Source organism: Arvicanthis niloticus, unplaced genomic scaffold (assembly GCF_011762505.2).
Source record: "Arvicanthis niloticus isolate mArvNil1 unplaced genomic scaffold, mArvNil1.pat.X pat_scaffold_771_arrow_ctg1, whole genome shotgun sequence".
NCBI classification, from domain to species: Eukaryota; Metazoa; Chordata; class Mammalia; order Rodentia; family Muridae; genus Arvicanthis; species Arvicanthis niloticus.
Genome location: NW_023046371.1, coordinates 876 through 13,189, shown reverse-complemented (window position 1 = coordinate 13,189; position 12,314 = coordinate 876). Strand labels below are relative to the sequence as shown.

The 12,314-nt window shown below is 50.6% G+C and overlaps 1 protein-coding gene across 4 annotated transcripts; it reads right to left on the bottom strand.

The window, feature by feature from the left end:
• Positions 1-106: 106 nt before the first annotated feature.
• LOC117702409 (zinc finger protein 646) lies at positions 107-10,014 on the bottom strand. 4 transcript variants are annotated; one of them, XM_034493579.2, is made up of 3 exons: positions 8,952-10,014; positions 2,228-7,578; positions 107-657 (listed from the first exon to the last, which is right to left on the bottom strand). In XM_034493579.2, the coding sequence occupies exons 2-3, from the start codon at positions 7,494-7,496 to the stop codon at positions 557-559; spliced, it is 5,370 nt and encodes a 1,789-aa protein (XP_034349470.1). In that variant the 5' UTR covers positions 7,497-7,578; positions 8,952-10,014; the 3' UTR covers positions 107-556. The 4 variants fall into 4 exon arrangements, with proteins under 4 accessions (XP_034349470.1, XP_076562582.1, XP_034349471.1 ...); XM_076706467.1 differs by having other exon boundaries at positions 9,041-10,014; XM_034493580.2 differs by having other exon boundaries at positions 9,807-10,014.
• Between the last annotated feature and the right edge of the window lie 2,300 nt (positions 10,015-12,314).

Genomic DNA, 12,314 nt, shown 5'->3' with positions numbered 1-12,314 from the left:
TTTCCATGCGTGACCATGACCCCGCCCCCAGCTCTGCTTTCCAACAGAGATGTCTCAGTATTCCCTATCCAGTCTTTCAGATACAACCACACCAGTAGCTGTTGTGAAAAAAAAAAAAAGTTGTTTTTTTCCTTGGGGGTGTAGGGGGGTGGGGAGCAATTTTCCTTTTTTAAAACTTAAATTGTTACAAAATAGATTTTAGAAAATAAGTTACAAACTATAGTAAAAGGCTCCCCTGCCACAGGCAGCTTTCCCACCTGTGGTACTCTCTGAATCTGCCTCTCCCTGGGTTAGATCTGGCTATCCCAGCATTTTGGCAGAGCCTGGCCCTGGAAGAACATGGTGACAAAGGGTTGGGAAGGAGAGCCTTCATCCTTCATGGGCACAGACATGAAGACTACCTCATGCTCTTTATGAGAAAAAAGCCAGACCAGGGTCCTCATCGTGGGAAGAGGCGATGGGGACGCCCAAGCAACTCCTGAGCAAAATGTGGAGAGCAAGCCTCTCCTTGCCTGCACCCCTAGCTTCAGTGAACTGTTCTTTGGAGACCTGAAGTTCAGAGAGAGATATTGAGGTCCGCAGGCCACTGGGGTGAGGAGTCCTGAAGCGAGGCTGTAGAGGAGTCCCCTCTGCTTGTTGCTGGTGCCACTGACGCTCCTAGGGAGAGAAGGATAGGACACTGAGGGAGACCTAAATCACCTCTCCAGCCCTGCAAGCCATTCCCCGACATGCCCTGAGAGCGCAAAGAAGTGTAAGAGGCTGGAATAAATAGCTAAGTATTCAAGTATTTGCCTTCTGTGTGTGAGGCCCCAGGTACCATGCCCAGCATCTTCCCCTCAGCAAACAAACCAAGCCCATGAATACTAGAACTCCCAATTACCTTTGCAGCCTTGGCTAACAGGGCTCTCACTCATTGTACTTGAGGTTACAAGAAAGCCATTTCTTCAGTCCTCAGAAACCATCACCACTATTCTGTCCTTCTTAGTCAAGCTCTGGGCAAGGGCATACCATTTCAGGGACACCACCCTTGGTGGCTATAGATGAAATGGATTCCTTTCTAGATGTGGAATATGAGCTTACAGCTTGCTGAGGACATAGACTACCCCATGCCTCCACAGCCTTACCCTTCAGTGGGCTGGGTGGAGACCAGTTTACCTGGAGATTCCCTGTGATAGAGGATGAGAGATAGGGACTAATGACTGTTGCTGCTCAACCGGGCCTGGCTTCAAAGAAACAATTATATGAGTCAGTTCTTCAGTTAAAGGGGTGTGTTGGGGGAAGGTGCTGGCACAGAGGGTAGTTTGGTTGGCTCCTATAAGATCTGCAGCAGAGGAAGGATAAGATTAACTAAAAGAATGAACACAAAGATGTAATGTAGCACTCACAGGAAGGACCACAGGCCTCACTTTCAAGAAAAAAGGCAGAGACAAATTATAGGAAGAGACAGAAGTTCTGAGTACTGGCCAAGGACCCAGCAAACTGGTTAAGTCAGCAGTAAAGCCATAGACTAGCCAGTTAGAAGTCACCAACTGAGCAGGAAAGCCCACGTCTACCTTAGACCTGCAGACCTCTAACTATCTGTATGACAACCCAGGTGTCTACAATCCTTTCTCCTTTCTTTTTCTTTTTTTTCCCAAGTTTATTTATTTAATGTATATATGAGTACACTGTATGGTATCTTCGGACACACCAGAAGAGGGCATCAGATCCTATCACAGTTGGTTGTAAGCCACCATGTGGTTGCTGGGAATTGAACTCAGGACCTCTGGAAGAGCAGTCAGTGCTCTTAACTACTGAGCCATCTCTCCCATCCACCTTTCTCCTTTCTTACTCCCTGGCTTCTTGCCCACTCTAGAAAAGACCAGAACCTAGACAAAGCCTATGGTTTTATCCTTTTCCTCTGGAAATCATTACTGACTAAATCAGGATTCTCAGATGACACTGAAAGAAAAAAAGCCACTCCTCTTTGGCTGTGTAAGAGTTCACATCACTGCCCAACCTACCCCAGTGTCCATCTTCCTGACTCAGGCAGGATTCAAACCTCAATGGCTCAAAGGCAACCAACCTTTTCAAACTAGATGGTCTGCGCATGTCCAAGCTTCCTGCCACTCACATGATTCTCTTCTGCTTGCTTCCCTCACCTACTCTGGGTCATGCTTTCTCTCCTCTGTGCCCACTTCTTTCTGGAACCTTTCAATCCTCTGCCCAATCAACTCACCCCACATACCTGAGCTAGACACTGTCCACTCTTCCTGGTGCTGCTGCTGGTGTCGCAGGAAGCTGATTCGGTGGCGGAAGTGGCGAGGACAATGAGAACAGGTGAATGGTCCCTCCTGGGGTGCATGGACCCGTCCATGGCCCTGAAGGCGGGCAGCAGTTCGGAAAGCCTTGCCACAGATGTTGCACCTGTAGCGCTTGGGGTCCGTGTGGGTCCTGCTGTGGTTCTTGAGAGACAGCAGGTTGGGCAGAAGTTTGGGACACAGGGAACAGGGGTAGAGTCCAATGGTGTGGGCCTTCTGGTGATTGAGTAGGCTACCAGCATGGCGATAGGAACGCCCACACTGAGCACAGCAAAAGGGACGTTCCTTGTCTTCGGCTGCTGTGAAATTTATTCCTTGTCCTTCATTAGCTGGCTCCCCGTTCTCTTCTGGGTTTCTAGGAAGTCCTGACGGGGCCTCCTGAGCTTTCCCTGGCCCAGGAAGATCTACCTCTATTATCCCAGCTTGTGGATCTCTGGTCTCCTCTGTCTGACTTGACACCTGACTATGCTCAACAGCATGAGTCTTTATGTGTGTGGCCAGTTCATTGTGGGACTCAAACACTTTGCTACAGTTACTACAAGCAAAGCTCTGGGCAGCAATGTGGTTGTGGATCTTAGTGGTCACAGGATTCAAGAACTCTTTGGAGCAGAACAAACAACTGTGACAGTCTTTCCTGCTAATGCTGGGGTCCAAGGGGCCATCAGGTTGGCAGTAGGTCTTGCCACACTGGCTGCAGCAGTGGCTCTCTGGTTGGAGTTGAGAGCTGCTGTCTGCACCATTCCAGCTTTCTGTACATCTCAGAGTAGGACCATTGGACTGGCTCTCAGAGAGATGACAAGGATTCCCAGAGACAGTGTCTTCCAACTTGCCTTCTGGCTTGGTTAACTGATCCTGAAGAACCCAGGAACCATTGTGATTCATTTGTGCCCTGTCTCCTTGATATCCATCCACCATCCCTACCTCCTGTGTGGATTCTGTGACTTCTGAACATGCTGGCCTACTGGGACTCTGACTGTGCTCCCCAGGCCTTTCGGTTTCATGTTCCAGCTGCAGTACTGACTCAATGCCATCTGACCTGCTCTCTAGTCCCCAGTCACCATCAAGGTTCTCCTTACTGCCTTCTGTACCATGTTGGCTTCCCTGGCTACTGGCCAACTCTAGTTTGGCCTCCTCATGCTCCCGGAGGTGCCGCTCTAGAGATCCCTTGCCAGGAAAGGCACAGCCACAAAGGGTACAATGTATAGCTGCTGCCCTCTGAGGCCATCCTGACTGTCGCCTCCGTTGACTATCAGAATGCAGCTTCTGATGGTCTTTCAGGGCTGTGCAGTCAGAAAAGGTCTTAAAACAGAAAGGGCAGCTGTAACGACCCGTCTCATGGTTGCATTGGTGGTTTAGGAGGCTACCAGCATGGCGGTAAGTCCGGCCACAATCCCCACACCTGAAAGGACGATCCTCACGAATCAGTTTCTGGGTGCCCCTGCCCCTGCGTCGCTCAGTATGCACCCGCTGATGGTTGGCCAGCTGCTTCCGCAGGCGAAAGGCTTTCCCACAGTCACTGCAGCAAAAATGTCGAGGGTCTGCGTGGATGCGCCGGTGGTTCTTGAGCGACATGAGGTTGGAGAAGCCCTTGGAGCAGGCCTGGCAGCCAAAGTGGCCAGTCTGGTGGCTCTGCCGGTGATTGATAAGGCTGCCAGCATGCTTGTAGGTGCGGCCACACACTTCACAGCTAAAGGGCCGCTCAGAGGTAACCTCTGTCTGACAGCCTGTCTCTAACCCCTGTTCCAGTTCCTCCTCCTTTACAGTGGTCTCCTCCCACACTTCTTCTTTGATACCTGCCAGCTCCTCCAAGGGCTCCACTTTAAGTTCTTCCTGGAGCTGCCCTATGACAGCCTGCTCCTGCCCTGCCCCTGCAGCATTCTGGGGTTCACTGTGGCCTCCTGCCTCTGAGATGGGCCCCATTTGGGGTTCTGAGCCCTTGCAGCGAGGGTGGTTCCGCAGATGATTCCGGTAGGCAGCCAGGTTGGGGTAGCAGCGGGAACAGACAGGACAGATGAAATCACCTGTCTGGTGGATCTTTCGGTGGTTCACTAGGCTTCCTCCATGGCGATAGGTCTTGCCACACTGGTTACATTGAAAAGGGCGAGGGTGGGACTCCAGAAAGCTTTCACCAGCCTCCATGCAAAGGCTGTCTGCAACTGTGTCATCTACTCCCTCTTCAGACTTTATATCTCCACCTTCTTCTGGGACAGAGGTCACTGTGCCCTCAAAGCCATGATCTGCAACCATTTCTATTGCATCATCTGATCCTTCCAAATGGCTAGGAACATTCTCAGTCCTATTGCTGGAACTTTGACTTTGGTGGTGACGCTCCAGGCTCCCTAGGTCATCATAGGTCTGACCACAGCAGCCACAAATATGCCCATAACCTGCTCCATCTAGAGCTTCCACCTCACGTTGCAGCTGATTCAGCAGCTCTGCTTCTGAGAGTTGCAGGGGAGGACTATGGGTAGAGGCTGTTTCTGCTGTGCCTTCCTCTTCTTCTTCTGAACCCTCAGTTATGCCAGAAGCACCATGAGCCTGGCGCAGGTGATGCCTGTAGCCAGTCCTCCCAGGAAAGATCATACCGCACAGGCAGCAGAGGAAGGGCTGTGCTGAGGCTACCTCCCCTGGCCTATGGTTCTGGAAGTGACTGCGAAGGGCAGGCAGAGAATCAAATTCCTTTGGACAGAGAGAGCATTGATAGATGCCTGGAGGGTGGCAGGACCTATGACTCGACAGGTCAGCAGCATGGGGAAAAGAATCCCCACAGTCAGAACATGTGTGAGTGGCTTCAGCCTTCCAGACAGTGTCAGTGTCAGCAGGGTGGGAAGAGGAGTCAGACTGGCAAATGCCGCTCTTCTGGTCACTGTTCACCCCAGGGAGGCTACCACAGAAGCCAGTTTCACTGCTCTCCTCATCACCTGGAATGTCTAAGCTGTCAAGGAAACAGGTCTCTTTCTTTTCTAGTCCTTCCTCAGTGCCTGTGCCGTCTTTATCACCCAGAAAGCAGGCTTCCTCTCTTTTAAGCACACATTTGTTGCCTTTAGATCCAGCCTGCAAACAGTCCCCATCCCTTTCCAGGTTGTCTTCAGTCTCACAAGGGTCTCGGGAAGAATCCGGGCCCTCATCGTTTTCTACCTTCAGGGTCCAGGTACTCACAGGTGGGAGTTTGGCTTCTTCTTCACCTGTATTACTATCTTGTTTCTGCTGCCTTCTATTCCACTGCCGACTATGACGTCGTAAATGGCTTTTCATAGCCGCCATGGTATGGAAATGCTTGGCACAGGCCCCACAACTGAAGTCTCCTGTTTGGTGGGTCTGCCTGTGGTTGATAAGGCTGCCTGAGTGTCGATAGCTCTTGCCACAGTCCTGGCAAGCAAATGTTCTAGTTGGTGACAACGTGCTGTCTGTCTTGCTTTTTTCTCCTTCCCTGTGGGTCATGCTATGGTGTTCAAGACTTCTGAGATCTTCAAACATCATCCCACAAATGCTACACACCTGTGACACTGTCCTATCTGCTGTTGGGGGGTTACTGGTGGCCTCTTCTTCACGTTTGCATACATGTTCCTCATCTGTGTGGAATGCTGCTTCTATTCCCACTGGATCGGGTTGTTCTTTCTTGACAGGGCTAGGTGAACCTTCAGTCCCTGGATCTGTACTTCGCCGTGTAGCCTTGCAATGTACCCGCACGTGGTTCCGCAGAGCCATAAGGTTGGGGTATTTTCGAGGACAGAGTGAACACTGGTACTCTCCTGTCCGGTGGCTGTGGCGGTGGTTCACCAGGCTCCCCCTGTGGCGGTAAGCCCGACCACACTCATTACACTTATAGGGACGATGGTCCAGGCTGGCAGTGGGTACTTCTTCCTCTTTTGGAGTATTCTCAGCTGACATAGGAGCAGCTGAGGACACTGATGACTGACCATCTTCCCCAGCTACTTGCCGGGGTCTATGATGAGCACGAATATGGTTTTTCAGAGCAGCTGCATTGAATAGCTGCTTGGAACAAATGGAACAGGGGTAGATACCTGTTTGGTGACTCTTTCGATGGTTGATGAGACTACCCGCATGACGGTAAGTACGGCCACAGTCCCCACAACAGAAAGGTCGATACTCCTCTGAGTTACCATCTTCTAGCTGCCCAGAAGAGCTGAGCTCCCCAGAACCATTCAACATCCCTGTTCTAGATAGCTGACCCCAGCTCCTCTCATCTGCATGTCCATTTGTGGTAGGCATCTCTTTGTCTTCCCATGGTTGTTCCTGCTTTATCCCTTCATGGGACTGCTGATGCTCCAGCAGATCCCGAGGGAGCCGAAAGGCACGGGGGCAGTGAGGACAGTGGTAAGGCCGATACTGGGCATGGAGTCTTGAGTGGTTCTTCAGGGCCATGAGATTAGAGAACTCCTTGAAACAGATGGCACAAGGGTAGATACCCAGTGTGTGGCTCTGGCGGTGGTTCGTGAGGCTCCCAGCATGCTTATAGGTTTTTCCACACTGATCGCACTTGTATCTTCGCTCCACCTCAGCAGGAAGAGGCTCAGTGGACTCCTGTGCCTCTGTGAAGTTCACTACTGATTCAGCCAAATACTGTTCCAAATTGCTAAGGAGGTTGCTCGCTGGAGTGGGGAGTGGTGGTGCTCCATCAGAATTGGTGGTGGGTACCCAGTCCTCTGTACTTCCTTTAGAATCTGGCTGAATTTCTAAGCCTTCTCTTTGTTTGGTAGGTGGTTCTTCCCAAGTCCCTGAAGCTGCCCTGGGATCAGTCCCAGATTCCCATTCATGTGTCTCTTGTACATGCTTTGTCTGATTTTCCCAGCCTTCCCCAGAACCAAGCCTCTGATCCCAGGAGTCAGTGGACATGGTCTCTCTCTGAAGGTGTGGAATGGTTTCCTTGGCATGTGGGGGTCTGTGTCTTTGGTGGCTTTCAGGAGCATGAGTCCTCATATGGCTCTGGAGGGCCAAGGGATTAGAAAAATCCTTGCCACAGGTGGTACAGGGGAAAAGACCAGTCTCGTGGTTCCGCTGGTGGTTGGCTAAGCTCCCTGGCTGACTGCAATAGGGGTGAGGGATGCCATCAGCTTCCTCCTTGTCCTGGTTAGCAGCTGAATGGAGCAGTTCCCGATGCCGTGACAGTTCTGGGAGGTTAGGAAAGTGGCGCTGACAGTCAGAGCAACTGAATGAGAGGGGCATGTCCTCCATGGGGCAAAGTGGTAGAAAACCCTGGAGGTTCAGGAGGGACAGACAGGTGGCAGCAGCATTCTCTCTGCAGAAGGGCCAAGGCCTAGAAAGAGGGAGCAGTAGTCAAAAGGAAGGACTGAGTCAGTTTTGTTTCTTAGATATACGAGCATGTCAAAAAGAGGTTCCCCAACCATTCATGCCAAGGAACCTGCTATTAGGTCTGGACGTACCTTCAGAAAGCTTCACCATGCACTAACTTCTAGAAAAGTTTCCCTAGCCTTAAGTCATCTCTAGAGCCAGAGAGAAATAAGGAAAACTAAAATCTAGGGTCTAGACTCTAGACAGACCTGATTTTGTTTTTTAGATGATATATAATTGATCTTATTCTTCTTCAGGCTCTGCACTCTATCATTCTGGAACAACATAACAAAAATCCATGAGGTTTTTTAAAACAACAAACCAGAACTATTTCTGGCTTTGTTGCTGTTTTGTTTCTGAGATATGGTCTCGGCTCACTGTGAAGCTCAAGCTGCTCTGGAATTCCCTGAGAAACCCAACCTGGCTGCAAACTCATGGATTTTCCTACCTCAGACTCTTGAGAGTTGAGACTGAAGGTGCGAGCCACGATAGTTGGCCAGGCCTTACAATAACAGAAGTGTAACCCTTCTTTCTTCAACCTTCAGCTAAACCCAGTGGTCTGAGAACACTGACAGAGAGCAGCTGCTTTCTTCAGTGGCCACCTAAGCTTCTTAGAAGGTAGTGTCCCTTTTAGGGACGAACCTCGCCTCAGGCTTCTCAGCATCACACTGTTTTCCTAACTGTTAGGCATCTGTTTTACTTCCTTTAAATACATTTAATCCCATCCCATTTAAGGTTGAAATTTAACTTTATCCTCTGCCTTTCCTAACCCCTGCCTACCTTACCTCGCTGTCTCCAACACTGTTTTCTCTTCTACTTCCTCTCTAAATTATGAGAGCAACTCACACTGGACAGTACCATGTGCCAAGCACGGCTGTTATACAAGTGTATTAGGGGGTGGGGGTGGCAATTCTGATAGAGTCTCACTATGTAGCCTTAGCTTCCCAAGTGCTGGGATTAGAGTCATGTGACACCACGATAAACATCTAAGTATATTTATGCCACTAAATCCAACAATGTTACCTCGTTTTTTTTTTTTGTTTGTTTTTTTGTTTTTTTGTTTTTTTTTTACATAAACTCACTTCAGGAGGCAACTTTCATTCCAAAACCCTCGCCTGCCCAGTAGCGGTTGCTCATTTCTGCCTCATCATCTTGCCTTTCTCCTAGGCTGACTATAGTCTCCTGGGACCCTAATACAACTATTTCTAATCTCACAAGCCGAGCCTAATTCTCACTTCTCAAAACTCCTTCACTGGAGTCCCTTTTTCCTAACCAGCCACCATCATATTTCTCTAGAGTCACTAGTCTTTTCTGCCAATTTCTTCTCTAGATCCCTACCTCGCACCAGGAGTGCCTTCTGGTTCCCGCCGCCGGCGCGTCCGTTGGAGGTCGTGAACGGGAGCGCGCCTGCGCACTGGGACCCTTACCCTAACTGCAGCCGCGAGCCCTAAGTGGTTGCTGGTGCGAGGGTTCTCGAGTTCATACACACGCACACTCAGCCAGGGTTCCCGGGAGTGATAGATGAGGGAAAGAAGCGGGAGAAAGAAGGAGGTAGAGGGAACGGGGCACAGCTGGTATGAGCCAAGAGTCTAGCCCAGTTCCGCGGACACTTCCTATTGTTACCAGGAACCAGGAAGTGTCCTAGGTGCTAATGCTTCCCCCCGAAACTTCCGCCTAGGAACACTTCCTGTCCCTCCTCCGAGCAGTGTTTCCACACGGACACGCTTCCGGCGCTAGGTTCCGGGTGGGCCCAACTCTTGTTTGTTTTTTGTTTTGAGATTGGGTCTAACTATGCCGCCCAGGCTGGCCTCGAGGCCTGGGCAATCCTCCTGCCTCAACCTGCAGAATGTTGGAGCTCACAGGCGGCGTGAGCTACCACGCTCGGCTGTGGGCGCAACTCTAGCTCCGCCCACGCAGGTCAGCGCAGCGTTCTGGTGAATTTAAGCCACACTTCCGTCCAAAGCTGCTAAACTCGTTCAAGTGCTTATTCAGTCAGCACAGTAATAGTAAATATTCTGCAGCCCTGGCTACAGTACTTTGGTGACACTTTTCACGAGGTTCCATAAAAGACTCTTCCCAAGACATGCGTGGAGGGATCCTCACTAAGTTCACTCCTCGCTGGTAGAGAAAATGTGGAATTATAAACGGATTCAGGCACCACAAAGCCTGAGTGCCCTCTCCGTATCTTCCCACCTCCTAGCTCTTGCAGACACTTCCGGCGACTAGGCGGGTGTACACCGTCAATCGGCCTGGCGCCCCATCCCCTTAGCACCCAGAAACCCTTCGCGAGATACTTCTCTGCTTCAGTAGGCTCGGGGCTGCTTCCGTAAGTTTTTCCTTCCTCCTGAGCAAGGAAGGCGGTCTTCCACTTCCGCTGTCTGGTCACCGGCCCCGCCTCTACCCTCCCCCCCCCCCCCACTGGGTCCTAGCGCCAGCCTCTCTCCGAGTATCCCGAGCTCTGTCGGCGCTAGGCACCACCGCCGAAGCTGAGGAGCCTGCGAAAATCGAACCAGGTAGGACAGGTCTGCGTGAAGTCTCAAGGGGCTCAGGCAGCGGGCACCGATGCGGTTTGAGATGCCCCCAGTTTCCGGTCTGCTGCCGATCGGACGAAGTTGACCAGGCGCGAGCATCACGGGCGGGGCGAGCCGTGAGCGGCCTCGGGCGGGCTGCCGGCCCAGCAGGTCCTAGAACCCGCCCGGTGCCCGGCGGTCAGCGCTGTGGAAGCCTAGGCTCAGCGGACGCGACTGCCGGCCTTGCTCCGCGCGAACCCGGGGGTCCTAGAGTCCGCCATATTACGGGCTTTTGTTTGAGCGGCGAGGGCCTCCCAGCCAAGTCCTTCGCGGCTGCGCGCCCCCCTCCCAGTCCGAGGTTCTGTCTGCCCCTCCCGCGGTCCTAAAGAACGCCATTTTGCAGGCCTTTGTCCTGCTCTGGATCCTCCGTCCATTCATTTCTTCATTCCTTCCTTCTTCACTCATTCTGTCCTGTTCCGCTCGCCGAAGCCACGTTATCCTAGGGTTTAGTCCCAAATGAGTCAGCATACAGTCCCGCTCTGCGGGGGCTGCCTGTCTGGCGAGGACACCCGCACAAACACGGTTGCAGAGAGCGAGGAGCGCTGGGTTTCTGCAGGTCTTGTCCCTCCTCAGAGAGTCTGGTAGGCCCTACTGCCCTGCAAACTCCCATATGCTTCAGGGACCCTATTCCACTGAATAAATTGAGGCCCCGAGCGCGATGCACCTCATTTTTTACTGCTTGTTAACTATTCTTATGGGGAATGGAGTGTTGGAAGCATGCAAGGATCTTCCCGTGGGAGAAGGAAAACGAGGGCTGGCTCCCGGGCAAAGGGAATTGCATATGGAGGTGGTAAAGTTTGTGAATTGTTGATGGAGCTTAGGTTGCTGACCAGAGGGGACACTGCCACAAAAACTGAGGGTGGAAAAATGGGATCATGTTGTGAGCTGACTGGTTGTTAGCCTAGGATATCATTAAACATTCACCACAACACAGTTCCATCAATTGACCAAAAGGCTCAAGGTTTGTGGGGCTTATATGTTGACTTATTTGAGGCTCATATGTAGATGCCTCTTTTATTTTATTATTTTAACCACACCTGATCTGTTCCGCCCGCCCCCCCACCCCCAGCTTTGGAGGCACTGAGTTGTTAACTTGTGAGAAAGTAAAATGTCATTCCCCTCATTGGGTTTCATCACAACAGCAAAGTGGAGTCCTAGTGTCGTACTTGAACCCTGCAACCTTGTAAAGCTGGGGCATCTCAGTTAATACACAGTTGGTGACTGACTCTCACAGACGCCTACTGTGGAAGAGGCAGAGGCTATAGACCCGGGTGTGAATTCCACCAGAAGTTTGCGTTTGGTCACCAAACAGTTTTGGAATAATAAGTGCATAGAACAAAGTTCCTGGACCCTAGTGCTGGAGGTGAGAAATTAAGAACCAAATAATAAGATATGTTAGTGCCAGTAAAGCAATAGTCAAGGGGACGGATGGCAGAAGTTTCCATATCTGATTACTTGGCTTCAAATACCAGTTCGGTCTGTGGTAATTGCCTGACTTTTCTGTTATCTCTTAAGGACATGCTTAGTATTTTATTTGATCCTGTGTGTTCTTGTAGCACATGTGGAGGTCAAAGAACAATCTATTGGCATTGGTTCTGTCTTTTCACCATGTGAGTCCTGAAGATACAACTCAGGTTGTCAGGCTTGACAGAAAACACCTTTACCCCCTGGGGCAGCTTGCTATCCCCAAGAACACTAACCTAACCCTACAATGTGAAGCCCTGCCCTTATGTCTTTATTTAACCTTAACTACTTCTGAAAAGACCTCATTTCCAAACACAGTCATGGGGGAGGTTAGAGCTTCAACATAAGAATCTTAGAAGAAGACAGATATTCAGCTATAACAGACTTCTAAGGCATCAGGAGATGAACTTGAGAAGTCAGTTCAGTGTGCATGAAATACAAATGATATCTGGTCCATAGCAGTAAGCCTGAATGTAGGATTTGATCCAGATAGCACTGTAAAAAAGTTTTTTGAAGTTAAAATGTAGTTAGGATAAACATATTATTACCTAAAAGGAGTCTATGAGGTGTTGTGGTGCACATGGCAAAATGCTAGCACTCAGGAGACAGGCAGATCTCTGCAAGTCCCAGGCCAGCTAAGGTTATATAGTGAAAACTTTGTCTCAAA